Source organism: Myotis yumanensis, unplaced genomic scaffold (assembly GCF_028538775.1).
Source record: "Myotis yumanensis isolate MYYU_CA2020_CCGP unplaced genomic scaffold, mMyoYum1.0.hap1 SCAF_7, whole genome shotgun sequence".
NCBI classification, from domain to species: Eukaryota; Metazoa; Chordata; class Mammalia; order Chiroptera; family Vespertilionidae; genus Myotis; species Myotis yumanensis.
The window spans coordinates 87210383-87237437 of record NW_027223758.1 but is presented as its reverse complement, the minus strand read 5'-3'; the positions used below and the strand labels follow the sequence as shown (position 1 = coordinate 87237437).

At 41.6% G+C, this 27055-nt stretch overlaps 1 protein-coding gene across 8 annotated transcripts in view; it reads left to right on the top strand.

Annotated features, from left to right (window-relative positions):
* DTNA (dystrobrevin alpha) overlaps positions 1 to 27055 on the top strand; it is a 220703-nt gene that overhangs the window by 128087 nt on the left and 65561 nt on the right. For all 8 annotated transcript variants that reach the window (XM_070421194.1, XM_070421203.1, XM_070421195.1 and 5 more), the window contains exons 5-8: positions 9699 to 9912; positions 19608 to 19693; positions 24631 to 24785; positions 25924 to 26029. In XM_070421194.1, coding sequence (XP_070277295.1) covers positions 9699 to 9912; positions 19608 to 19693; positions 24631 to 24785; positions 25924 to 26029 — 561 coding nt within the window. The remainder of the gene's footprint in view (positions 1 to 9698; positions 9913 to 19607; positions 19694 to 24630; positions 24786 to 25923; positions 26030 to 27055) is intronic.

The window sequence follows — 27055 nt, the reverse complement described above, 5'->3', positions numbered from 1 at the left end:
AGGCTGAGGAAAGGCACAAACAGGACAGCCAAGGGAATATTCTGGAATTGTGAGAAGTCCAGTGTGACTGGAGCATAGGTCTCAGGAGAAGCTAGAGATGAGGAGATAAGGCTGAAGATTAGGAATCTTGAGTCTAAACATTGATTTTTATGCTTAGAAGCTTGGGTTTTCCCCAATAGACAATAGAGAATGGTACGACCAGAGCTAAGCCTTAAGATATTTTTTAGGATATGTGGAAAAGGACAACAATTGGAGATGAGTGATGGGGTTTGCTGTAAAAAGAATCTAAGTAGAAGTCAGTAACTGATAGGAAATGATAAGAGCATATTGAAGGAACCTATATGGGTTTATCTAGAGAAGTCTAAAATTACTACCCAGAGGGGAGATAAGATATTAGATTCCCTTGCTTCTAAAGTTATTAAATATATTTTGAACAAAGTGAAACACTAGCAGTGAGAAATTAGTTATTGTTCAGGTCATTCTTTTCATTTACCTTCTCTTATTATTTTTACAGTCCTTGGTACAATACTTTGAAAAATAATAGGCTTACTAAATACTTGTTCAATCGAATTTTGTTAAATATAACTTACAGTATGACAGCTATTGAGCCAACAATTTGTATACCTCATTTTGAATAATGATGCTGGTCTACAAACACAATTTAAGCAACACTGAATACTTTTTCTTAGTAGACAATGGATGTACTCCCAGAGCCTTTGAGGACTAGCGTGATACTCTATTTGATTTTTATACCAAAAATATGTTATAGACCTTATCCTGAAGCTCTATAATTATATCATCTATATTTACCAGGAAGTTAAAGTGAAACTAAAATGTTATCTGTAAGATATGATGCGTCTCTTCTAGGAGCCTTAGCAAAGAGAACTATGTTAGTGATAAAGGCATACTTTGGGAGCAAGGAAGATGTTGAGTTTGGAAGCATAAGATAATTTAATGAGCTATTCAGATATTTGGATTCATATTTTCGAAAGGTGTGGCTCACTAGTGGGAATTAAATCTGAAAATTGTGCTTTTATTAACATTTTCTTTCCAAACTCAGTGTCTCATTAGTGTGGTTGATGGCTGATATCATGAGCGTAATGACATCAGGATACGTGTGTTGACTCTGCCAAAGCATGCCACGTAATGAGTCCTCCCCCCTCTTAAAAGGTTTTTAAACCCGATTTTGTCACAATAAAAGGCCCAATTGCCTGCAAAAATACTTCGTTTGAGAATATCTTAACAGCTGGCTAATTTGCACATGGATTTCTTGGCCACAGTGTTCCTGAGATCCTCATGATGCCTTTTAAATAAAGTTCTCTGTATCACATGCACATCCATTTCCTGTTCTTCCTGTCACTTGTCTCACTCCATCCCTGGAGTCATACTCCCTAGCAGTGGTTCTCAACCCTCATTGTCTTTCAAAGTCACCTAAGGAGGTGCTGCACCTGCGGATGCCCTCCACACCCCACTCGCTGGAGTCAGACCCCCTCGCTGCTCTAAGGATCACCTCTGGGTCTCACCGCTGCATTGGTTGGCTGTAGACGGGGGTCGGAATTAGCTGACATGGTGATTTGAAAAATGAAACTAAGCATTGAACTTTACAGGTAGCAAATTCTCAATCTTTCTGTTTACTTTCAAAAAACAAGAGAAGTGAGAAATAATGCACAAAGAAAAGTTTCCTTAGCTATAGACTTTGCTTTCCCATAAGCCCCACACAAACTCCTCCAGTCTCAACCCATCAATCCAGGACCGGATTGCACTGCCTTCATTCATTGCTCTGTGCCACTGGCCACCTGGTTTTCTTCTTCTTGGAGTATTCTCCCTCCTCCTCAACATGTATTCATATCCTGCTTTGATTCAGGAGCCAACTTGAGCCCGCCCTCCTCCTCCTCCTCCTCCTCCTCCTCCTCCTCCTCCTCCTCCTCCTCCTTCTCCTCCTCCTCCTCCTTCTCCTCCTCCTCCTCCTCCTCTTCCTCCTCTGAATCTTTCCAGTGTTTCCAGCCTACATATCATCCCTGTATTTTGAGTACCAGTAGCTTCTTTATTTAAACCTACACTGTGAATGTGGGCTTTTTATAATGTCGTGTCTTATCTTGATCTTCAGTTAGGCCATCTGAGTGTATCTCCCCATGAGAATTACAACCTCTTTTATGGCCAGACTCTCATAGTTTGTTAAATTACCTGTAACCTGAAGAATAATGTGTTATAGAACCTTTAAAGTTACTGGTTGGGATTTAATTCCTTTTGAAACGGTTTTGGAATCTCATTTCTTGCTTCCTTTCCCAGCTCTGTATGTGGAAGCATATGGCTGTCTTTCTCCATATGTGAATGCGTCTATGTGCAATAGATGTGTAGTGAGTAGTGATGCTTTGGGTATATCCTTTTTTCTCATGGGCTGAGGCTCTCTGAATTTCAAGATAAGTATTTGATCTGAAAGTGAACTAAAATAGGCATCACTGGGATATAATCTCTCATGGATATTGAAGAAATATTGTATCTTATATAACTTACAGAGCAAAGTAAAGAACGGAAAGACTTTGAGGGGAGGAAGCTTTATAATTTTTTCTGAATGTAACAGTAAATTTTAAGTTCTGTTTTCTCTCAAAAATTAAAAATACCTAAAATACATAGCATGCTTTACAGTTTAATGTTTTCCATATAAATATTTATTGTTCCTCAGAACACCTATAAGGTACACATGGTGAATATTATTATTCCCATTATACAAATGAAGAAACACTTGGATTTAAATCTGTTATCACTAAGCCCATTTTTTTCTCTGTAAGAGAAAATAGATTATCATTGTAGCACACTCAATGTGCTTGTTTGCTAAACATCTCGGTTCCCCATCACCTTTAAGTCCCGTGTGGTCAGAGATGCCCCTCTTGCCTGTGCTAATTCTAGAACCCAGGACAGTCCTGCCACATAGGAAGGGCTAAAGAAATGCTTGTTCTGTGAATGAAGTTTGTAGTCTCTGGAGTGGAAGGCTGAGAAGGAAAGCTAGTTATAGCAGCTTAGGGTAATGAGTGTGAGGAGAGACCTGGAGTCATTCTGACACTCACCAGGGAGTGGGTTCCTCTACCACCTCCTCACACCCCACCCCTGTGGCTGCTGACCCACGTGCAAAGCTCCCTAAAAGCATTTTTATTGAAATTCTACGTGGCATTTAGAATGCTGAAAGAGATTTCCCTTTGAGAGCTGTCACAGGAAAAAGACAAAGCTTAGACGTGTGTGCACCTTTCAGTTCCAAGGACACCAGAACTTTATTGGGTAATAAAGGAATGAATCACCACGATTAACTTCCCTACAAGCCAACAAGCATATTTTAAGAATATGCTATGAAACACACACCATTTGGCACTTCAAACCCACAGCGTAACCTAATCAGAAACACCACCTGAACTTGGTTCTCAGACTCTGAAGAGTGTGGCTACAGTGGAAATTTCACCCAGAAATCATGCACTGAAGGTCAGGAGACCTAGGTCCAGGGCGGAGAGAACTGGATGAATTTTCAGGAGAAATGACCTATCTCCTTTACGCTGGGGTCTGACGAGCAAGTCAAATCTGCATTTGCCTGTGTGTCTCAGAAATGGGAAAAGGAGCCCAGCCAGCATGGCTCAGTGGTTGAGCGTCAACCTATGAACCAGGAGGTCACAGTTCAGTTCCTGGTCATGGTACATGCCCGGGTTGCAGACTTGATCCCCAGTGTGGTGCCTGCCGGAGGCAGCCGGTCAATGATTCTCTCTCATCATTGATGTTTCTATCTCTCTCACCCTCTTCTATCCTCTTTTTCAATAAAAATCTATTTTTAAAAAATAGGAAAACAAGTCATAGCAAAGACTCAGATACCATCACTGGAAACATGAATAACCAGGGAGGCTGTGGGTTGAGAGGGCGTGAACATGGGTGCACACACTCATAGTGTACACAGTAGAGGATATATATATATATATATATATATATATATATATATATATATATCCCCATGGCATATGTAGTCCCTTTGGCATATCAACAAATCATCTTCCATTCCCAGCCCAACTTCCATGTCCTTTCATATGATATGAAAGCAGATCATAATGCAATGAGTGGCCTTCTTATAGACATAATCTCGAACCCCTCTAAGACACTGTGTATGTACATAATCACAGAAATCACCCTTAAACTGCAGAAATTAATTGGTAACTACCAGCTTCTTGCTGCTCACCTCACAACCTAATAGGACATCGCAGGCCATCTTGATGCGAGAGGAGTGAAAACTACCGATTTCAGGCACTTCTCGTACTTTATTGTGAATGTACACGGGGGACGTTGTTAAAAGGCAGATTCTGATTCTCTCGGTCTAAGGGGGGTGGGGGTGCTGAGAGTCTGCATTCCTAACAGACCTCGTACCTTGCAATTCCAAGTATGGCCCAGACCAGCCACAGCGGCATCACGAGGGAGCCCTTTCCAACCTTGTAGGTGCCTCCAGTGAGAGCCACTCCTCCGAAGTGATGGAAGTGAAAGCTCCGCAAGATGGTTGTTTACTGGCCCTCCCTACCCGAAGGCCCTCTGAGAGCTGTCCCAAGGCTTCTAAACGAGTGGTCGGCAGAATCACCTGCAGAGCTTTGTCAAAACCCTTGTCCACCCTCCTCAATTCTTGTCAGTGAGTGGTCGAGTCTGGGCTTGGGAATTTTGAAGAGATCTCCAAGTGCTTTAGGAAAAGGGGCATTGTGCTTAGAGCCACTGGCCTGCACCCGGTCTCTATGAGGGGGTCCCGGGAAGGCTGGTTCTGGACAAACTCAGCGATAGACTAAATCTCGAAGCTGTCTTTTGATATTCCTGTACTTTCTGTACCCTCTCTTCTGTATTTTACCCTATTCACACAATTCTACTACTTCCAATAACATGTCACCCATCATTTCTATTAGCTATCAATGAGTTTGGCATTTCTGTGCATTCCCCAGGGACGCCTGGATTTAAGTCATCTCTAACTATGAACTAAGAGTCCATCTCCGATTCAAATAGTGGGACACATGAGCAACATCACTTGAGATTCGAAAATTCTTCTCTACCCATGGGGAAGCCACCCCCCTCCCCGAACCCCAAACCCTCCTCCCCCAATCCTCATCCTAGCCTTTTTCTTTCCACCTGGGATTTCTTGGATTTAAGACAAACTGTTGAAGTTTTGTTTATTTTCATTTATTTATAAAGACAAAGCTACTGTGAGGTGTTCATGATTAATTATCTGCAGTTAACACTAACCGTATTTTTTATTCTATGAAGAGCTAAATTCTACTTTTAAGAAAACCTTTTGTTTATTCTTGATATGATTAATGTTAACAAAATAATGTCACTGTGCAAACTGTTGCCTTTTCTAGTCTATTAGTGTAAAACGTATACCGTCATATGGATGAGGAAACCCCACTTCCTATCGCCTATACCTAATAGCAGGTGCTCTATGATGGACAGTTACAGCTTGAGAGCTATTAGTAAAATGTGTGCAGTGCCATCTAGTGGTATATCATCATTCTTGCATACCTAGATGTCCTCATTTTCTAAAATGCTCAACTGGAAGCAACATATTTATACAACTGTCAGACCTTAAAACAGACCCCTTGATAACTGCCTAATGACTCTCGACTTAGCACATTTCGTAGTGTTCCTCTTCAACTCAGCAAAAGAATTGTGATACTCGTCTTTCTCAATAATAACTAGTAGATATTGAACTATGCTTATTGTGCACGAAATACCGTGTGAAGTGCTTTTCTTGTACTTCTGGCCTCTTCACAGCCATAACGTAACCCAGCAAGTCACAGAATTTCTGCTTATCTGTTTGTGTGACTGACTCGTCTCTGTGTCCCCTTCAGACTCGGTTCCCCGAGACAGGAGCCACGTCTGCATTGTTTGCCATTGGGTCCCCAGGCCCTACCGCAGGGCCTTGCACATAACTATGAAGCCTCATTGTACTTTCATGTGTAATTATCTAGTCTCACAGCCGTAATTAATACTTCCTTTTTCCTTATATGGAGACTTTAAATGTGAAAGCCCAAATATAGAACATACTTATTTTTAGTAGCTTTCATATGATTTCTAGATACTTTATGTGTCCATATTATTATTTCCCAAGTTACATGCTCTATCCAAGCAATTTATAAGCATCACCCCATTCATTCTTTTTTTCCAATTCTGTATAGTAATCATCTGAGTGTAGATGCTCTTGCCAGCCCCACTTTGCTAAGATGAAGACTCTGAAAAGCCAAGTAACATGACAGATGATGTACCTGGGATGCAAACCAAGGCTTTTGTGATTCTGCGTGACTATACCATATTGCCTCTTTAGCAGTCACATGCACACTCACTGTTGAGTCGTCATCTTGTCATGTGTTTACTGAGTCAACAGATATGTATTAAGCTCCTGCTGTGTGTGAGGCTGGGGGTGTGAACAGTATCATGGCAGACGGAGTCTCTTCCTGTGCAACATACGATGCAGAAGACAAACAGACAACCAGCCGGCCTGCACAGAGTCCACTGAATAATGGGGAGAGCAGGGTCCTAAGGTGGCAGGTAGGAGGGTACAAAACCTAGAGGTGAGAGATCCAGACAAGCATCCTTGAAGTGGTGTTGACACTAAGGCATAGATGAGAAATAGATGAGAAGGAAGTGGGGCCAGGTCTGAAAGAACTTCACCATCCATGTTGAAGAGTTTCAACGTAATGGGAAGTTATTAAAGGAGTTTACACAGCGAATGAGTGACAAGTCAGATATGCAGTTCAGAAATACCACCCTGGCTACAGTGGTATGAGTTGGTGTGGAGAAAGAATGAAGATGAAAGAATGGACCTAGTCGATGAGATAATGGTGATAACATTGGGTGGTGAAATTGGGTGATGGGAATAAGAGTCCATGGAAATGGAGGAATTAAAGTGATACTTTGGAGATAGAGTCCAGTAGGACTCGGTCATTGATTGCGTATGAGATATGAGGATCCAGGGATGAAATCCAGATTCTAGCTGGGGTGGGGGAAGAATGTAGGGGCTGAGGCCATTCATCAAGGGAGGGAATCTCAGAGAAAGTGCGTTTGGCAGAGAGGAGATTGGTGTAGGCTGGGCACACAGATGCTAAAGTTCCTGAGGGACCTTCCCACCGTCTATGGACGTGCTGGCCGCTTCCATGGACTTGCATGATTCCACCCCTGGGAATCCTGGGAGCCTCTCTGTGCCCTACAAAGACTCTAGGAGAAACCTAAGCATCCAGATGCCCTCCCTCTCCCAGCAGCCATTTATCCTTCTTGGTTGTAGCCATTTCCCGCCTATGCTCAAGTTCACCATTCGTGTGCCTCTTCTCCAGTGCCTGTTTTACACGACCCAGAGTCAGGAAGCAGATAGTAACCTACTTCCCTTGGTGGCCTGAGCACAGATACCAATCAGGACAACAGGCCGGGTCCCCTCATCGCTGCTCTTTTTGTGTCCTGCACCCACAGATCTCCCCAAGGACTGGACCCAGAGGCTCTAGAGATCAAATATGTAGGGAATAGTGGTAAAAATCTCAGCTTTTTTCCTCAAAAAATAAATAAATTCAACTTATAGATGCTTTTATTTTTGGAGCACCTTGCTTGTTAAAGTGGAAAATTTGACAAATAACATAAAAAAATACAAATAATTTCCTTGTGTGATATACAGAGAATTTTGTAAATTTAAAAACCCATAAATCTGAATTTATCCAAACTTAACATTAAAGTAATTTATTTGAAAAGTTTTTTGTGTTCCTGTGTCAAAACCCATAGATATGCAAAAAAAAATTATATGAACTTACTTTATTCATTTGTTCATGTATAACGTATTGTGTCTGTATAACAGGCACTGCTGCTTTTGACTTAATGCATTTCCCATTTAAGGAACACAATACCCACTTCATAGCTTAGGAAGCGAGGCTGTAAGTCTTCGAAGCTAAGAGGGTAAACTCTTGTAGAAGAGCCAGACTTGCACCTAGGTCTTCAGACTCCAAGTCCACTGCTCTGGACTCCAAGTCGAGGAGCTCAATAGGTGTCAGTTTTGTGTCTTTCAACACAGTGTCAGAAATTAGCAAAGCTGTAGGAGACTGGAACTTGGGAATGCACATTTCTCAGGAACTGGAACTGCACTTCATTGAGAAAGACAACGTTTATTTCCAAACGCAAAAGTGTAATGAAAAGTGAATCCAGAATTTGGTGGAATTGTGGTGAAACTGGAACTCTCATACACTCTTAATGGGAATGTAAGATAGTGCAACTACTTTGAAAAACACTTGGGGAGATTTTCCAAAATTAAACATACACCTACCATACAACATAGCCACTTCCTTTCTAAGTACTTAGCAAGAGAACTGGAAGCTTATGTCTGTACCAAGATTTGTACATGATTGTGCATAGCTACTTTATTCTTTATCACCAGAAACCAGAACAACCAAATGTTCATCAGCAGGTATGTTGACAACCAAATTGTGATATATTCATCTAATAGAATACTATTCAGCAACAAAAAGGAACAAACTACTACATCCAACAACGTGGATGACTCTCAAAATGGTTACACTAGTACAAGTATCCAGACACACACCCCCCAAAAAAAAAACAAGAGTGCACACCGGATGATTTCAGCTATATAGAATTCTAGAAAATCATGACAGAAAGCAGATCTGTGGTTTGGGACAGATTTCAAAGGAGCACACGGAGATTTTTGGGGATGATGGATGTATTATCTTGATTGTGGCAATGGTTTCTGGGACGTCATAACAAGACCTCAGGGTGAACAGAAATAGAAATGGATTTCTTGACCACGCTAGTGAAAGCAACCATGACTTAAGTTAATTGGCTGTTTGCTCTCACCAGCGAAGTTATCTGTGACTTAGTTCTGCTGTTGCACTGTAGTGATACCTCATACCCCCCCACCCCCCCACCCCTGTCTTCCTGTCCACTTTCTTCTTATTTCAAACCTTATACTACTAAGAATATGTAAATGAAAATATTTTAAATTCTCAAATGCAGTTATGACATCCTTCCAAATAATACAATTTAAGTGTTGTGGGGGTTTTTTTTCTCTCTCTTTTTTTTTAGGGGTTAGCATGTACAACGGGAAAATGCTTTTAAGCCAATAGACTTGTTAACTATAATCACAAATAGTATCTACCTCGAAGTTGCTGAGAAACTAGATCTTAAATGTTCTCACTGTGAAAAGGAAATGATAGAACGTGATGGAGAAGTTAGCTAACACTGTGGTAATGGGATTGCGATGTATAAATTTATCTAATCCACGTAGTCTACACCTTCTAGGCCCACGATGTTAAATGCCAACTTTATGTCAGTTTTTTAAAGAAGCCAGACTGACTTGGATTTGAAGGCCAGTTTTGCCATTGACTGGACTTGGACTTGTGTTTGGTCAGTTAACTTCCCTGATCCTGTTTCCTCACCTGTAATGTGGGGAAAACAGCTATATTTTCAGGGTTGTTATGAAGACTAGAAGTAACTATCTACTGTGGTATTCAGTAAAGCATTTGCATGCTATTATACACTGTAGATCCAGTCTTGGGAATGATGCACTGTGTACTGTGCTTATGGCAACCCTACAGTCGTCCAACACACAGCCGGTGAGCGCCGTGACAGGTGGGACGTGTGAATAGTGAGCTTGCCTTTCTCTGCACCGTGGCCTGATGCGTTCACTCTCCTTTACCTGTGCGCAGTGCACCTGGTGGACATCTGGAACGTCATAGAAGCTCTGCGGGAAAATGCGCTGAACAACCTGGACCCGAACACGGAACTCAGCGTGGCTCGCCTGGAGGCTGTGCTCTCCACCATTTTTTACCAGCTCAACAAGCGGATGCCCACCACGCACCAGATCCACGTGGAGCAGTCCGTCGGCCTCCTGCTCAACTTCCTGCTGGCGGCCTTTGACCCGTGAGTGCCTTCCGAATGGCGGTTACGTTTCACATGCTCCTCTTGTGCCTTCTTGGTCTTTATTGCAGATAATTTTCTCGAGCAACCGACTGCCTCTTTCGTCTTGATCAGATACTTATTTCAATAAAGTGTCTCTGTGTTTGACATAAATTTTAACTGCTGTGGAAAAGGCTAGAGAGCAAAATAGGAAATTGAGTACAATTGTATTTTATGTCCTGACCTGTATTTAACTCAGCCCACGCTTTCTAGAAGCTATGGACGCTTGAAAGTGTGTGATGGCGTGCCAGGGAAGCGATTTAATGAAGCATGCAGAGGGGGATGTTTTTCACTCTCTTCTTTGCAAATTGCCCAAGACAGTGTTTCTGAGGGGAAGTGACAAGACTCTGGAGTGAACAGTGAGAGGTGGAAAGGGGTGTCGGGGCCAGCCCAGTGAGAGTAGCTATGACCTGCCTGGCCTGGCCTGGCCGAGGACGTGCCGCATAACGCAGAGTGAAGCTATCCACGCACCACGATTGAAATCCAGCCTCATTATCTTATCATTTCCCCTCACGGAGTCAGAGAATTTCAGAGCTGCCTGAGATCTTAAAGACTGCGCTTCCAAATCTCCTTTTTTATGGGTAAAGGAGCTGAAGCACAAAGGGACTGTCATTGTCCGGGGCCTCAGCGTGCAGGGGCAGGGTGGGCGCTTAGGTATTCAGCCGAGGTGCCCTCTCCACGGCATGGTGCAGCCTTGTGAGATAGAAAAACGCCCCTGAATTACATGATCAGCCTGTAATTTCAAAGGGGTTCTTGTGAAAGCCTCTGGCCTAGAGATGGTATCAATGCCTCCACTTTCGCGACTGGCTTTGAATATGAAAAAGGGAAATTACTAACTTGACCTTTCGGCAATCTCACTTTAAGACTCTCGGACGCGTGTCAGCCTCAGTCTCATGGTCTGGCCAGTGCTCGGGAGTATGTAAGGCGGGCACAGGCTAACGTTTTTATGCCCCTGACTTACAAAAGTCGCCAGCTGTGCCTTTGCAACCCCGGGTGCTAACAGAAGTGTTTGTGCTCAGTCGGACCAGTATGCATTGTTGCTTCTGAGATTCTTACGCTCTGAGAAATTCTCACGTTGCAGTAAACAATTCTAAACCCAGCCGTCCAGCGTGAAAGACTCTATGCTCAGTCTGTACCGACCTCAGAGCTGATGTACTGCTTTGGGCTAATCGCTATGGTAACCGAGCAGGGCAGGTAGAGAGGCTGTGGTTCCTCAGGACAGGTGGCAGGAAGGAGCCAGGCCCTGGAAGTCCTAGAAGGAGCGTTCCCATCCTGTCCCCTTAGCAAGAGCAGGGCAGCTTTCAGACTCACCTGTCGAGTCTTTAAGGGACTTATTTGTTATAAGTGTCACAATGGAAAATATAAAGAGAGTAATATAATTTCCTGCTCACTCTTGGAGTACTACTGGGTGATTCATCAAGAATCAAAGCTAAAAGATAATTTGGGCCCACTCTATAAATATAGAAACAGGGCAGATTAATAATAAGGAAGGGGGGATTTAGTAAAATATATGGGACTGAAACTAATAGGGTTATATTTTTCACTATTGTTTAGAAATATTGGGAAGATCATTTCAGAAAATAGAGCTGTAACTGTTTTTTAAATAACTATGATACTATGGCTGAATTATTTCAAGAATGATGAATGCTAAGCTTAAGGCGCAGGTCACACAAATGTTCAGAAGAAACCTTTGCTTGGTTCCTACTCTTCACACAGATACGAAGGCCCCTGATCTCATTGTAGTAGATGGATAGACACATCTACATAGAGAGAGCTCATGGTAGAGACACATTCACACAGGGGCCCCAGTCTGAGGTACTTCTGCCTTCGGTCCTTTGACAGAGCAGATGAGTATATGCCATTCTACTGATAATCAAATTTCCCCTCTTGTGGCTTTTCACATTTTAGACAATGTGAGATATAAGCTACCAGGAAGTACTGATATCTGAAAATTCAACTTAGAAGTGAATATAAGAAGAGAAACAAGAATAAAAGAAATGTTGATCTATTTCTTATTGTTGTAAACTCCTATTTATCCAAATGAGATCCAGTATGGGAATCTGATGTCCCCTCCTACCACCTATCCCGTGATCCACTCAAGTGTTTATAAAGGAGCCTTGTATTGTGGTTGACATGAATGAGCCTGATTCTAGAAGATCAAGGATGTGCTGTTGCTATTATAGAATCACACATTTAAGAGATTTTCTTTTATTTGTTGTATTTAAATGAACACATTAAGAAGAAAAAAAAAACATAAAATCCAAAGTATAAGTTAGAGATACCTTAAGAACCTGGTCTCAAAAGAGATGATGAAAAAATAAAAAAGAAAAGAGATTACACCAATGTAAATTCATGAAAAATAAGAACTTGGATTCAAAGAAAAGTGGTCATTATTTTCATGGTGCCTTAAAATTCACCAGACCTACCCAGTTGGACTCTGCCAAGAAAATGATCTGAAATGAGGACAGATCTCTCTGGAATATTCTAAGGACTTTTATTGTTATTCTTTTTTAGAAAATTGAAAGTACAAAAGAAAAATAACATGGCAGAAAGTCAGATGAAAATCATTATTATTTAAACAGCTTTATTGAGGTATAATGGTTACCTTGAAAATAATTCTTAAAAGTGTGGCCTTTTTGAGAGGTAAGGTCTCAAATCGGATACACAGTGGAGCAATTCACCTCTCGTGGCTGAGTTGCTCACCTTTCCCCAGCTCCCAGCTCCCAGCTCCTTACACTTGGTTCGGCTGTTCTCTTCTAGCGCATGTCTTACTGTTCGTCTGCCTGGATCCCATAAGCTGCCTTAGAGTGGAACCAGGTCTTCTTTGTACGCACAGCACCTAGTACAATATGCAGCTCATAATTAATCACCTAGTGAATGAATAAATGAATGAATGAATGAATGAAAAAATCAAAGGTTGACTTTTCTTAGCTCTTGTCACACTGATTTCGTTGTTTTCTGAGATTAAGTCCTCCTTGATCTCTGATACATTACCAAGACTAGTGAGTCCAAGTTTGCTCTGTCACCAAGATTCACACCCTCTATTTTAACTTCTGCTCCACAAGAGAAGAAAATCAAACATTCACAGTCACTAATGCACATGGTCCTATTTTCACAAAAGATTTCAATATACTTGTCTTACTCTCTTCCTATTCCTGGGAAAGACTAATATCAATTTAGTCTGTTAACTTAATCTCATTTCAACTCAGGAGAATCTTTCTTGTTAGGATAGTTCCTCATAAAGTAGATTATGGGACGATGGCCTTGGTTTTAGCAAATGTTATTTTCACATATATTCAGCCACTCAAAACTCATAGTAGGACAGTGGTAAATATTAAAAGGAGGGGTGATTTTCCTATTTTCAGGGGTCCAGCTCCATTTTTCAGGCCAATTCTCTAATGATGATAATATAATCATTGTAATAATAGCTAAGATGCCCTCCTCATTTGCTGTGTCCCAACAATCTTACAGATCTGGCACTATATTATCATAATTCTCCAGGGTGAGTAAGTGATGAAGCTGAGACAAGAGGTTAAATAATTTACAGGTAGTACAGCTGCATACTAGGTGAGGTGAATGGAGAGAAAAGTCAAAATCATTTTATTTCAGGAAGCAGTTTAAGTTCATTTCTATTCATGCTTTCTGTTTCATTTTTTAAATGGGAATTAATGGACTTTTTCCCCAGGCTTTCCCTGCTTCTTACAGGGTATTATTATTACCCTCACATTTCTAGCCTTTTCAGTGTGTGGTATTTAGACATATTTGACAGAGTGTGTATGAAAAGATATATTTGGACTTAACAAGTTACACATTGTAGATTTAGAGTCATTTTTATGACTGCCATCCAGAACTCAGATCCATTGTACAATATTCTCTCATAGAGAATACAGAACACAAAATCCTGGTCTTTTCCTCTCTGTTTGACATATGGCACCTTGCTGAGCCATTTGAACATCCATTCCCACTGCTGACCCCCGCCCCCAGCCCCCAACATGATGAAAAGAACCACAACACTATTAAGATGGATGGATGTGAAATAATTCTGGAATTCTGCCAAAATCCTTCTGCCTTTTGAGTTTTAAAAATTATTCTGATGTTTAATGCAAGACGTGCTACAAAGAACATGGCCATTTCTCTGTGCAAAAACAAAACATGTTGTTCACTTTTGAGGCAAAGGAAAAAGAGAAGAGTCATATGAAACCAAATGTTTTTCTTTTTTTTTCTTCATTACCCATATGGCTAGAACTAAATATTTAAAATTTTGCTTACTTGGCTTTTCTATGCACATCTTCAATTCGAGATATCCATAGAATTTTCTCATCTGGTCACTAAAATTTTGTTCTGGAAGAAAATACTTATGTTGCTAAACATGGAATCACTTTCTGAAGAGTTTTCACAGCTGTAGATAAATTGAACATCTCAATGCCACTCCTCTTTCTGACTTATACTTTGGATGAGTAGCAGATGGGATTTCATGGGGGTAAGGGAGACAATGTCGACAGAATTGTCCCCTTCCATTCTGGAGAAACTTCTGGCAAACTCACCTGGCCCAGTGTTATGAGAGCTTCTCTTCCCAGATAGTTTGCTAACCTCTGGGATGCCAGGGCCAAATGAGGAGTTTCTATCTGTCCACATGTTAGCTTCACTACCCCCAAAACAAGAGTTACGTATGTGATCTAGCCCAAATTATGTATGTGATCACTTCTAAATTCAAGGGATCACATGACTGTGCAATCTAATATTAAGGGCCATTAAAGTCAATGTTTGTAATTTTACTCAAACACTTAGAATTTCTCAATGTAAAACTTAAGTGGTAAGTCAGAAAGCATGTATACATATAAAGAGCTTGCTATGTGCCAGGTACCAGGATATTACTGGGGATTGGAGATGAATAGGATGAGCTCCCTGCACTTTGTGGAAATGTGTGGTTTGAAAACTAACTGGTTTTCAGCTTTCTCTCCAATAGGCTGTGAGTAAATATCCCCAGCCTCTTAAGCATTGTCACTACATATCTATTGAGTCACTAAGTGAGTGATGCAGATCAACCAGTCATCCCAGGTAGAGTAGCCGGAGGCGGAAGTGATGGTGCAGGTTGAGTGTTGTGCCTTTGCGTATCAAAAATGCTTACCAAGTGTTATTGTAAAACAGATTGGCAGAAGACGAGCTTCTGATTGTAGTACTCCTAGATAGAGAAATAATTCCTCCAGCCTGTTCAAAAAAGACTCAGTCAGATTCCAAATCCCACTTTCAGGGACGTGAAATTTGTCATGGGATTCTTTAACTTCTGCTTGGAGAACCTCTCTTAGCCTTTTAGAGAAAATGGACATTCCGTTTTGAACCCGGCCCAGCATCCCAGACCTTTCCTTATCTATTGGTTGTTTTTCCTTCTTATCGAAGCAGATTTTCCCGCCCAGACAACTTTCCCCTGAAGGTAATATGTTCTTAGTTCAAAGAAATCGGCTTTTCTCTATAAACTCATGGAATCTGAGCATAATGACTCACTTTTTATTAGGATGAGTCAAATGTTTTTAAGACAGACACGCTGCAAATCTCCGTCTAGTAACCCCAGGGGGTGTGCTTTTCTTGTTTCCATCGTCAATCAGTTGCCCCTTAGAAAATTTTGAAAAAATGTAAAGTAAGAAAACAAATTATAAAGGGAATTTTTTTTAAAAAAAGGAAACATTAATTTATGAAGCAATTCCAGTTTGTACCTTTGATAATTTGCTAGTTCTTTTAAATACCTTTTTAGTTATTACCAATATAACCATATAATTGGGTGTTTTTTGACATTAAGCTAGAACAGGAAAGTAAAGTTTGCATCAGCAAAACCTTCAGTGTAATTGACTTATAAGTGGAATATATTCCATTATGCCAAAAAGACAAATAGTGGGGGGGGGGGGGGGGGGGTGGAGAGAGTAAAGTATGTTTTATCCATTGTGTTCTCACTCTACATTGAAAAAAAAATATTAAAATAAGTAAAATTTTTACATTAAAAATAAAATTATTCTTTTAATAAAAAATGTCAGGCTAATAGTAAATATCTGTTTTAAGATTCCACTGTATCTTTTATGCTATTAAAATGTCAGCTGCACTAAAGCTTGACTTTACAAAGAAAAGCTGTATGGTCCTGTCATCGATCACTGATTCCCAGTGAAGCACAGAACCTCAGGCACATCGGCTCTGTGACGTGTTTCTCAGAGTGGCCATAGAACTGCACGTGAAATGCAGGCATGCTGCCATGGCGTTTCATAAAAGCGAGAGAAGAGATAGACGTTCTCCGGTGCTCTCCTGGGCTCGCCCATTCAGAGGCGGCCTGGCCCACAGCCTTAGGGACAAGCTATGGTTTTCCTCCGCCATACACTCTGGCAGGGCTGCTTCCCAAGTGGTGGCCGACAGCCAACACCCCATATGTTGGGCTTTACTGCTTCACTCCTAGAGGCTTGGCACGTGCTGACTCGCTTTGGAACAATAGGCTGCTTTCCTGCCTGTTTGCACACGACTCCGGAAAGCTTCCTGTTATCCATCCTCCTGAGCTTGGCTTTCCACTTCCTGGCCATGGACGGGTCTCACTGACTGTTCCTGAGTCAAACAGCCCCGATAAAGGACCATTTCTAATGAGAGTAGTTCCTACATTTCTTCACTGGGGATGGAGCCAGCTTCTCTCTGCTGCTCGCTTCTTTATTTAATGCCAATTCTTTCTTCACACAAAAGTAGGGACCCTGATCCCAAGATGACAGTAAAGAGTAGCCTTTTGTTATGGAATCTTGTCAAAGGCCTTTAGAAAATCTTTCTCTCCCCTCCCACCACCCTTTTCTTCACCCTGTTGTATCTACTGAAAATGTTCAAAAAGGAAAGGAAAGAAAAGGAAGGATCCATCTGTATTTAAGTCTCCGGTGCCCCCATTCTCCACTGTGGAGTCAGTCATCTCCACTCACTCCTCCAACTCCTTAAAGGTTTGTCAGTGGTCTGAACGCAGAGGCCTCTGACTCCTCCTTCCCGACAGGGGTCACATTTGCCATCTGGCACCGTAGCCTGCATAACAATACATTCCAGTGGGCTAATTTCACCCCTGAGTTCCTGCAGAGCTCTCATTGAGCTGCCCTCCACTTGGTGATTTACCGAGATTTATTGTATCAATTTGGCAGAATAGCTCCGATACAACCACTGTTGGGTTTCATACCATTAATCTTGCATTTCCAGGAACAATACAAGACTGGCAATCTCCCTATGATCTTCTTCATTAAAAGCTGAGGTTTAAGCATTCACCCGTGAGCTCTCATCATTTCATCCTTTGGATATTGCTCTGTTCCCACATCATCTGTGGTCTGTTCCCTTTCTTGAGTTAAATTGTTCGCTCCGAGTCACTGAAAGAAACTCATATCACTCTTAAAGTCTCACATATAATGCTGTTCAATTTCTTTGCATTTTGAAGACTGCTTTATCTCTATATTACTCCTGTCCCTCCACACTGTGTAGACTTTCCTGTTCTTATTTGAGCCATGTTTCAGTTTAGGAAAAGAAACTAATTCTTTCATAAAATAAAATTTTTGATATTTCTAGTTATCCATGCAATTGGGAATGCAGGGGACATGGAATAATTTTTAATGGGGTGGTTTTTTACAAAATGATTGCATTTTTATTATAGCTGCCAGCTCTAAAAGTAGTAAACAACATAATGAGTGGCCATTCAAAATTCTGCCAACACCAATTATAATGATTAATAGTCATTAATTAATATAAGAAATGTATTGTTCAGTGACTCTGTGTGAGACAAAGTGCCAAGCACTGAAATTCACCTAACACAGAAGGCAGTCCTGCCCCCAAGGTCTCTCAGTGTGGAGTTGAGTCACATGCATACATGCAAATGAACAAGTCAAGGTCACACGGTGTAGGTCCCACATAATAGGCAAAAGAGCAGGGGATAGCCATTGCCTCCACATCCGGGAGGTGAGCAATAAAACTATTTTCAGAGCAGAGTGAATGAAGCTGTTGAGCTGGGTCTTGATGAATGGGTGGGAGAGTCCTGGGAAGGGCGGAGGCCTTAAACAGTGGGACTGTGGTGTGCAGTGCAACAGAAATGGAGCCGATAAGACTAGAGAAGACTGAAAGGCTAAAACCAAATCCTTAGGCAAACAGAGCAAGAAGGGTTTTAAATAATGAAATAACATGGCTGAATTTGTGACATGAGCATTCAAACAGGATATTTAAGAGGCTGTTACAGTGTTAAAGCAAAAGCTGCTGGAAGAAATGGCAGTGGGAATGGGAAGAAAAGAATGAGTTCAATGTACAGTGAAGAGGGATATTTGAATGCCTTCAACATGTGTTCGGGTGTTAGTGAGTTTAGGAAGAGCAAGAAGTCAAGGCTGATCCCCATCCCAGGATTCACTGGGTAACTAGGTACACGGGGATTCTAACAATCAGAAGGACTAGAGAAGGAAGAGCAGGTTAGTAATAGGATTGGCTCACTATTTTGGGGAAGATCTGTAAAGGTGATGAGTTCCATTTTGAACACACTTGGTTTGACGTGGAATATCCAAGTGAAGATTTCCAATGAGTAAATACATAGTCTTGTGGCCAGGCTTAGAAATATAAATGGGGGTGTCACTAGCAGAGGGTTCCTTCGGTTTTGCATTCTGGCTAGATGGTTTTCAGGCACTCTGCTAAGACTGACAACAACAAGGATGAACAACAAATGATCTCACTCTGAAGTCTAGTAAGGAACAAAGACACAAATATTTATTACATCTTATTTTCCTAATATGTCAGCTATAGGAATCTTATTCATATAAATGATTCATCCTATATACTACTCCCTTGTCAATACAGACTTGACTTACCTTTCAGCCACATTATTATTTTAAATAACTCTTGGTCATTCTTAAGAGTAACAACTATCAAAGCAGTAAATTACTAATTCTGTATGATACACTTTCTGATTCTAAGGATGTAAGAATAAAGAGTTTATTCCAGCTAGAACGTCATTACCTGGAATATTACACTTCTTACAGTATGCCCTTTGTATCACACTTTGTGAAGAGCAAGTTAGTATGGTTCATAAATCAATGAAATTTGGCAGCTCTGGTGTCATTTAGGTAGAAGGAGAACCAGTCAAAAAGAGCTTTTGCTTTTGTCCCTTTAAAATACCAGCTCCCTTTGAAAAGTAGGTGGATCAACCTAAGTATAGTTGGCTTGTGGGAAAGAAATGATCATTGGGGGGAAAATGTGTGGTTAAAAAGTCCTCATAGTTACTCTAACAAAAGTCAGGAATTCACTGACCAGAAAAATCAGAAGCAGTGTTTAAATAAATTGTATAAATGATAGAATTGTCATTAATAAAACTATTTTATGAAACCCATGTTCTGTGACTTTAACCCATATTTAAATGATACATATCCCTCTGGCTGCCAGTCCATGCTTTGAGCAAGGTGCCATCTACAAAGAATAACTTGAAGAGTCTGCTGGCTCTTGAAAGAAGGAAACTGATTGGACAGTTGTTTGGAAATGTGTGCTGACTTGTATTCACAACCTTTGCTAAATGGATTGTTCACATAATGCATCAGCTGTCCTGTGAGTTCTACAGAACAGAAAATGTCAAACCTTGTTACTAGAAGTTCTCCAAATGACATCTTCTTTTTTTCTTTTCTATTATCATGAAACAGGGAAGGCCATGGCAAAATTTCAGTATTTGCTGTCAAAATGGCTTTAGCCACATTGTGTGGAGGGAAGATCATGGACAAATTAAGATGTAAGTTGCTCTTCGTGTTTCTCCTCCCTTATCTCACCTCCACACCACATTTCCCTCTTCCTCAGTCCTGCCATGTCTCCCTGCTCACCTGTGACTTTCCTCATGCTATGACAGTGGTTTGAAATATCATCTTTTTTAAATTATATTTTTATTGATTTCAGAGAGGAAGGAAGAGGGAGAGCTACAGAGAAACATCAGTGATGAGAGAGAATCATTGATCAGCTGCCTCCTGCATGACCCACCCTGGGGATTGAATCTGCAATCCGGACATGTGCCCTGACCATGGAATTGAACAGTGACCTCCTAGTTCATAGGTCGATGCTCAACAACTGAGCCACACTGGCCAGGCTGAAATATGATCTTTATTGATCTGCATTGATGGTTGAATTTTGTCATAGAAATATTTTCATATTAGATAAGTGTTAATGAAAGGAATGCTTTCCTTCTACTTACAGATTATTATTATTGATAACTTGTTGAGTGTTACCAACTAGACTTTGTGATATTATAGTAAGATATATTTTCTTTTCATGTTCATTGTACTGTACTGCCCTACAGACAAGTCCATCATTATAAGGACTTGAAGGACCGCCCTTCCTTTTTTAGGTAATCCAAAGCCAAAGCTCCCGGTATGTTTCTTCATTCTCAGGCAGTGCTGTTCAAATCGCTAGAAACTCCAACCGAGCCGGAGTAGACATTGCCAGGGTAGGGGGTACGGTAATTGCGTAGAGACACTGTAGACTGAGAATTAACTGGACGCCAATCAAAGCATGATAGCCACAGTACAGTGAGTGATTATGGGGCTTTTATGTCCCTTTGTCACTAATATGTAGAGTTTTAAATGGACAGAACAGTGGGAGTGCTTTGGTTGGTTGATTTGTTGTAGGTAAAGAAGCTGAGACTCAGAGAGTTAAAGTAAATCACATACTTTAAAAGTAAAATGGCACCAGATGGGAAGCCTGACTACTTTCCCTATACCCATGTTATGTATAGAATCACCTGGAATGCTTTTTAAAACATGGATTTCGGATCCCACTCCCAGAATTTCTGATTCAGTGGCCCTAGGGTGGAGGTGTGGGGGCAAGAATTTTCATATATAGCCCGTTTAAAATGATGGACATGCTGCCATTTAAAAGAAAAAATTTCATTTAATCCTCTCCCTTAGCCTAAATATCATGAGTTCACGTCACAATGTTGAGTAAGAGAACGCTGTGATGGGAACTAGGAGGCCCAGGTTGTAAGCCCACCTGTGTGACTGCTTATTGAGTCACCCTGTGGACATTAGACAAATGGGTGTGTTTTTCAGACTAAAGAAACATTTCCAAATACCTATTCAGTGTCATGCCAACAGGCATCTGGATAAAAGAGTCTCATGTTAAAATAAGTTTGAGGAAAACTGGAGAGAATCGTTTTCCGCAGTTCAGAACTCACAGCCCTTCATCAACCAGGTTGATCCTGTGCCATCAAGGACCCTGGTGGTTTCCGTGTTTCCACTCAGCTCTCCTCAGGGACAGGTGGGCGTGGTGGGCGTAATTGGCTACAAATAAATTAGAAATTGTAAAAAGCAAAACAAGTAGAAAAACCACAGACAATGTAAAGCTGAGTTTTGGAAACTGCTTTTAAATGCATCAGAAGGGACAGCAAACCCAGGTTGCAGCACAATTTCCAAAGCTCAGGGCCACCAGGAGCCAGTCAACATGCGGGGTGTTCCCTGTGCACCTGCAGGCCGAGAGTGCGCGCGCACCCCCTCAGTCATCGGGCTCAGCACCCTAACCAAACTGACCTGATATAGTCCTCCTGTCACATTATTCTTGCTGTGATTATAGCTGTTGTTTTGCTGTTTGTCTGTGCCCTGCTGTTTTACTGAGATGGAGCGCTTGTTTATATTTCTGCTCGGGGCTCCTGGGTAGTCCTGAGGACCTTAAGGAATTCTGAACTCAATGCTGTGGGCCTGGGATGCCAAGTGCTCTCCTAGAGCTTCTGGGAGGCTTGTTTTGTTTTCTTTAAAAGACCAGTATTACGTCAAGCACCAAGCACTGTGTGCTTGTTGAGCTTCTATTACTCAGCTGGTTGTTCTGCCCCCACGCCTGTCCCCAAGGCAGTGTTTCTAACTCACTGGCCTGCCTTAAAGTCTTCAGTGCCTCCCCGGCATCTTCTGGACACAATCTACACTCCTTCGTGGAGCTTGGGAATCTCTCCCTATCCACCTCCCCTCCTACCAGGCTCCGTGTGGCTCCTGACTCAGTGAGCTACTTGCAGATTGGCGAGTGCATTGTGCTTGCGCGTATGCCTCCGCACATCCTGACCCAGCTTCCTAAGCCTGGCTAACCCTGATTGTCCTTGACGCCGCCGAGCACTCACCTCTGTGAGGAAACCCTCCCTGGCCCACTGCTGCCTCTGGGAGCCCCTCTCTGAGCTCCTGTACACCCTACTACTCCCACCTTCACACCACCATGCTATAATGTATGCTGCCATGTGATGCATGATGTATACATGTTGCTGTCATCCTCAACAGACTTGGACCTCCCAGAGGGCAAGACTAGGACCTGCTTATTTTTCTGTATATTCACTGCTGAGCACAATTACATACATTTAGTATGAGCTGTTAATTTTAGCTGCGTAAATCAACAAATATAAATTCTTCTAAAGCATCTATCATTGTATGGCGCTATAGGAAAAACAAAGGTGGTTAGAGTATCATTTGGGACCTTGCAGGATAATTCCAATAGGGAGGCAACTATATGAAGTAAAGACAGAAAAAATGTGATTCAAATTTAATAATAAAAATAGCTACCATTTCCTGTGTACGAGGTGCCACGCACTGTGTGAGCGCTTTACATCTCTGTGCTTTCACCTGTTAACTAATTTAATCTTTGAAATGGCCTTCTATTTGGTATACATACATATGTCTTACATACTATAAGCATATTACATATGTATATGTATATATGGAAGACAGAGAGCCTAGAACTAAGGTACAAATACTTACTTTGATAGCTTCTTCAGAGTCCCCTCATTTATTTTTAAAAACCTGAGTGGCATTAACAGTCACTTCCCTTTCATCCCAGTGACCGAGCCCTAGTTTGGCTGTTGCTTAACAAACTTCATCCACATCAGTGAGGCTCATATTAGCTTCAAATCTGTGAAAGTTCACTGTTGCTACTCCTCCTGCTTTCGCTCTAGTTAGAGATGTTGTCTAAATTCTTTCCTGGAAGATTTGAAAGGCCTCGTCTACTTCTCAAAATGTGCTCTGGCCTAGACAAGCCAAGCCTAGAAGGTCGTCAGGATGGCCCAAGTATGCTCAGACCAACCTGCCTAAAGACAAACAAAGCGGCCGCTCTAATACACAAGTCCATTGGTTTTCCTAGATTTCTTCCACCTCCTCCCCCCTCCCCTTTCATTGGAATTCTCGAGTTTCTATATTTGGAATTACATAAAGGGTTGTAGTTCTGCCTTTGGCAAACTTTTTATTTTTGACTAATTATAATGAAACACAAGAGATAAAATTCATTAGGTAAACAACATTGTGAAGGTGGATGAGAACATTAATTTTGTTGCTCAAGTAGAATTTCTATAGCCTCATGGTTGATAAACTATTTGAAACACAGTATAAATCCTTTAAAACTGGAGTATTTAAAGAAAATGAGAGCCAATTCACATCTTTATCACATAATTCAATAAAAGTCTGTAATGTGGTTAGCATCTGACTGCGGTATGAAGTAATGTCTCCAGATTACATTTCGACCTTGAAAAATTAAGCCCAAAATGAAGAGAGGTAGCACACTGGATTGCCAGTAGTTTACCCCAGCAGCTGGGCTGGCCTCGTTACACTCCAGCATGGGGGCAAACTATACGATAGCACACCCTTTCGTTCCAGTGGTGGCATTTCCACAGAGGAATTACAAAGCTCCTTGGGAAGTTATGCTGTTAATATGCATTAAGTGCACACAGTGGCAGACGCTGAAGAACAGAGGTTCAGGGAAGCCGTAGGCTCTGCTGAGAATCATCTCAGAGCCTGGCTCTACCTCACTGACCACCACAAGGCCAGGCTGCCTCCTGACTGCGTGAGTTCAAAGACCCTTCCCTGTGAATCAAATGCCTCCACCCAGAACATATGATTTATAGGAAGTTTTCTGCTCCTGTGGAGAGTTAATCAAGTGTTTTCGTTACCTCCTTATCCCCCTTGTGTCTTTCATTTTTCAATATCTTACACCAAAACCCAAACTTTTCAGTGATAATATAGATATGTATAGCTTTCTAGCTAGACACACACACACACCAGTGCTATAACACAATTTTCATTGTGTGTTTCAAACAAGGTCAGCATAGCCCTGGCTGGTTTGGCTCAGTGGATAGAGCATTGATCCAATGACTGAAGGGTCCCAGGTTCAATTCTGGTCAAGGGCAAGTACCTGGCCCTGGTTGGGGCGTGTGTTGGGAGGCAACCAATCGATGTGATTCTCTCTTGCTCTCTCTCTCTCTCTCTCTTTCTCTCTCTCTCTCCCCCCCTTCCACTCTCTCTAAAAATAAATGGGAAAAAATCCTCAAGTGGGGATTAACAAAAAGAAGTTAAAATAAAGTTACATTGAAAAATAACAAGATCAGCATATTTCTCACATATACAAAATTTGCTGCCTTGGGTTATATATGAGTTCATAATTGACCTCAAAATAACAATGTTATATGCTCTGTCTTATCAAAATATGCTAATCTTATCCCAATTACTAGTTAAGGCTATGTGCCAGAATCATCTACAAAGACACTCCAAAGAAAACACCGTGCCAGAAATATTTCAGCATAAAAAATAGCTTTTCCATGATTCTTTCATAGACGGGATTTATTCTGCCACATTTGTGCTGTTTGAAACAGATACATTGAACTGAAACATGGGAAATGTTTACGTGAATTATAAATATCTTTCCTTTTTCTCCCATCAGATATTTTCTCAATGATTTCTGACTCCAGTGGGGTGATGGTTTACGGACGCTATGATCAGTTCCTGCGGGAAGTCCTCAAACTGCCCACAGCCGTGTTTGAAGGGCCCTCATTCGGTTACACGGAACAGTCAGCCAGGTCCTGCTTCTCTCAGCAGGTAGGAAAGAGCGTGTGTAAGGAAGCAGCTTCTGAACAGCAGCTGCTCTCCTCCTGTGTGTCACTCCAGGCAGTTCTCAGATACGCGATAACCCGTAGCACATCTTCCAGCCTCTGACGAATGTCCTGTGAATCAGTCACTAAACTTCACACACCTCAATAATAATAATAGGCGATGTCTACTGACCACGAGCCAGGCACCAGGCTGAGCTGTTTACTCGCATTGTCGAATTTAATCCTACAACAACCCTATAGCCCGGACCGGTTTGGCTCAGTGGATAGAGCGTCGGCCTGCGGACTGAAAGGTCCCAGGTTTGATTCCGGTCAAGGGCATGTACCTGGGTTGCGGGCACATCCCCAGTAGGGGGCGTGCAGGAGGCAGCTGATCGATGTTTCTCTCTCATCAATGTTTCTAACTCTCTGTCCCTCTCCCTTCCTCTCTGTAAAAAATCAATAAAATATATTTAAACAAAAAAAACAACAACCCTATAGTCTCCGGGTCATTCTCACTGCCCGATCAAAAGAGCTGAAATGTCCCTCAGCCTCACATGAAACACAAGTCTGACACACCACCAAGTTTCACCAATGTTTGTCAAAGAAGACGAAAAAGTATGGCCCATGCCGCATCGCACTGTGGGAGTCCCAAAATATGAGACCCGCCGCTACCTAAACCTTCCAGGACATGGGACATTTAGGGCTCTGAGTGAGGTTTCACCTGAGGTTGCTGCAAGAGAAGTTATTCTACAAATGCAGGAGACTGATGTGGGCACTGTGGCAGCTGCCATGACCCACAGCCGGGTAACACTTCATGGCAATGTCAGTCCATCTCTCCACGTCATTTTCATCCTGTCCCTCCCATGGGAAAGTGACGCTTCCAGAATTTTCTCTATGTGAGCATCTTGACTCGGCCTCAGTGGAGATAATTCAGTTGTGTGTATAAGTGTAAAACACACTCCGTGTTTTAAATTCTGCTGAACTTGGTTTCAAATTCTGTTTCTTCATACATTAGAGGCTCATTGAACGTCCTGTTCCATCTCAAATGATAGCTGCAGCGCAGCTAAATTAAGCGTACTCTCTGTTCTAAACGACCACGGGTTGGTGTGTTGTTGTATTTTTATTATGTTTTGTTTTTTATGCAGAAAAAGGTCACGTTAAACGGTTTCTTGGACACGCTCATGTCAGATCCTCCCCCGCAGTGCCTGGTCTGGCTGCCCCTTCTGCATCGACTGGCGAATGTAGAGAATGGTGAGTAGTCACTGCTGAGCACAGGCAGGCTTTTTAATCATGGAAATTAGCCGGTCAACTCTATGGTTATTAAGCCAAGGTCATTGCTTTAGGGAGATCGATTTCGTTGTTCCGAGCTCTGTTTAGGATGCCATTAACCAGTCTCCCTGTTCTTTAACAAGGCCTCTGGGTGCACGGACAAGTTAAGACAGTCAGTGCTAAAAGCTTATTCCATCTCACTGTGTACCCCTCAGTTACAGGTCAGATGTGGCTTAAAGACTTGACACATTAGAGGAATCTCAATAAGGAATGTGATCTTTTCTAGTATTTGTTTTAGGTCTGGATTCCCAATATTGGTTTACCTTGGCATTGACGATTTCTTCCTAGGCACTGGGCCAGGAACAGGTGGAGGAGAAGGGGAAAAAATGCATGAGAGAAACTTACTCATCTTTTGTCATGTGCTCCGAATTATAAGCTTTCAGTGGTTGTAGTTATGTAAAAGACAAAAGCCATGCAAACTTTTGAAATGTGCTTTTTTACAAGGGCAAGTATTTCTAGGGTAAAAGGAGTAAATATTGATACACCCAAGCTTAAATGGAAACCACAGTTCAGAACGAGATTTAAAGAAATTTAAACGTGGAGCAATTCAGTGCCTCCTTCTCTAATCTTTAGATGTTCTTATTTATTATTCAATTTAAGTCTGAGATTTCTCCAGACTTAAATAGAAAATCATTTATCCCATATCTCTTACTAGAATCTTAACTCCTACACATTTCTTTAATATACATTGGAGGTAAAGTTAGCTTAAGTTTATGTTCCCATTCAAAACATCTAGCATCTGCCCTTATTATCTCTCTCAGTTAAAAGTAATAAATGTATCCTGTTTTGCTCATGGAGAAGATTTTAAAAATGAATTAAGTCGGTGCTCTGTAATCACTGCCAAGCATAGATTTATTTTTGTATGTTTCTTACTCATCCGCAGAAGCAAAGAGCAATCAAGGTCGGATCATGCAACCTGAGATCATGTTACTGGTCACAGTTCAGGGC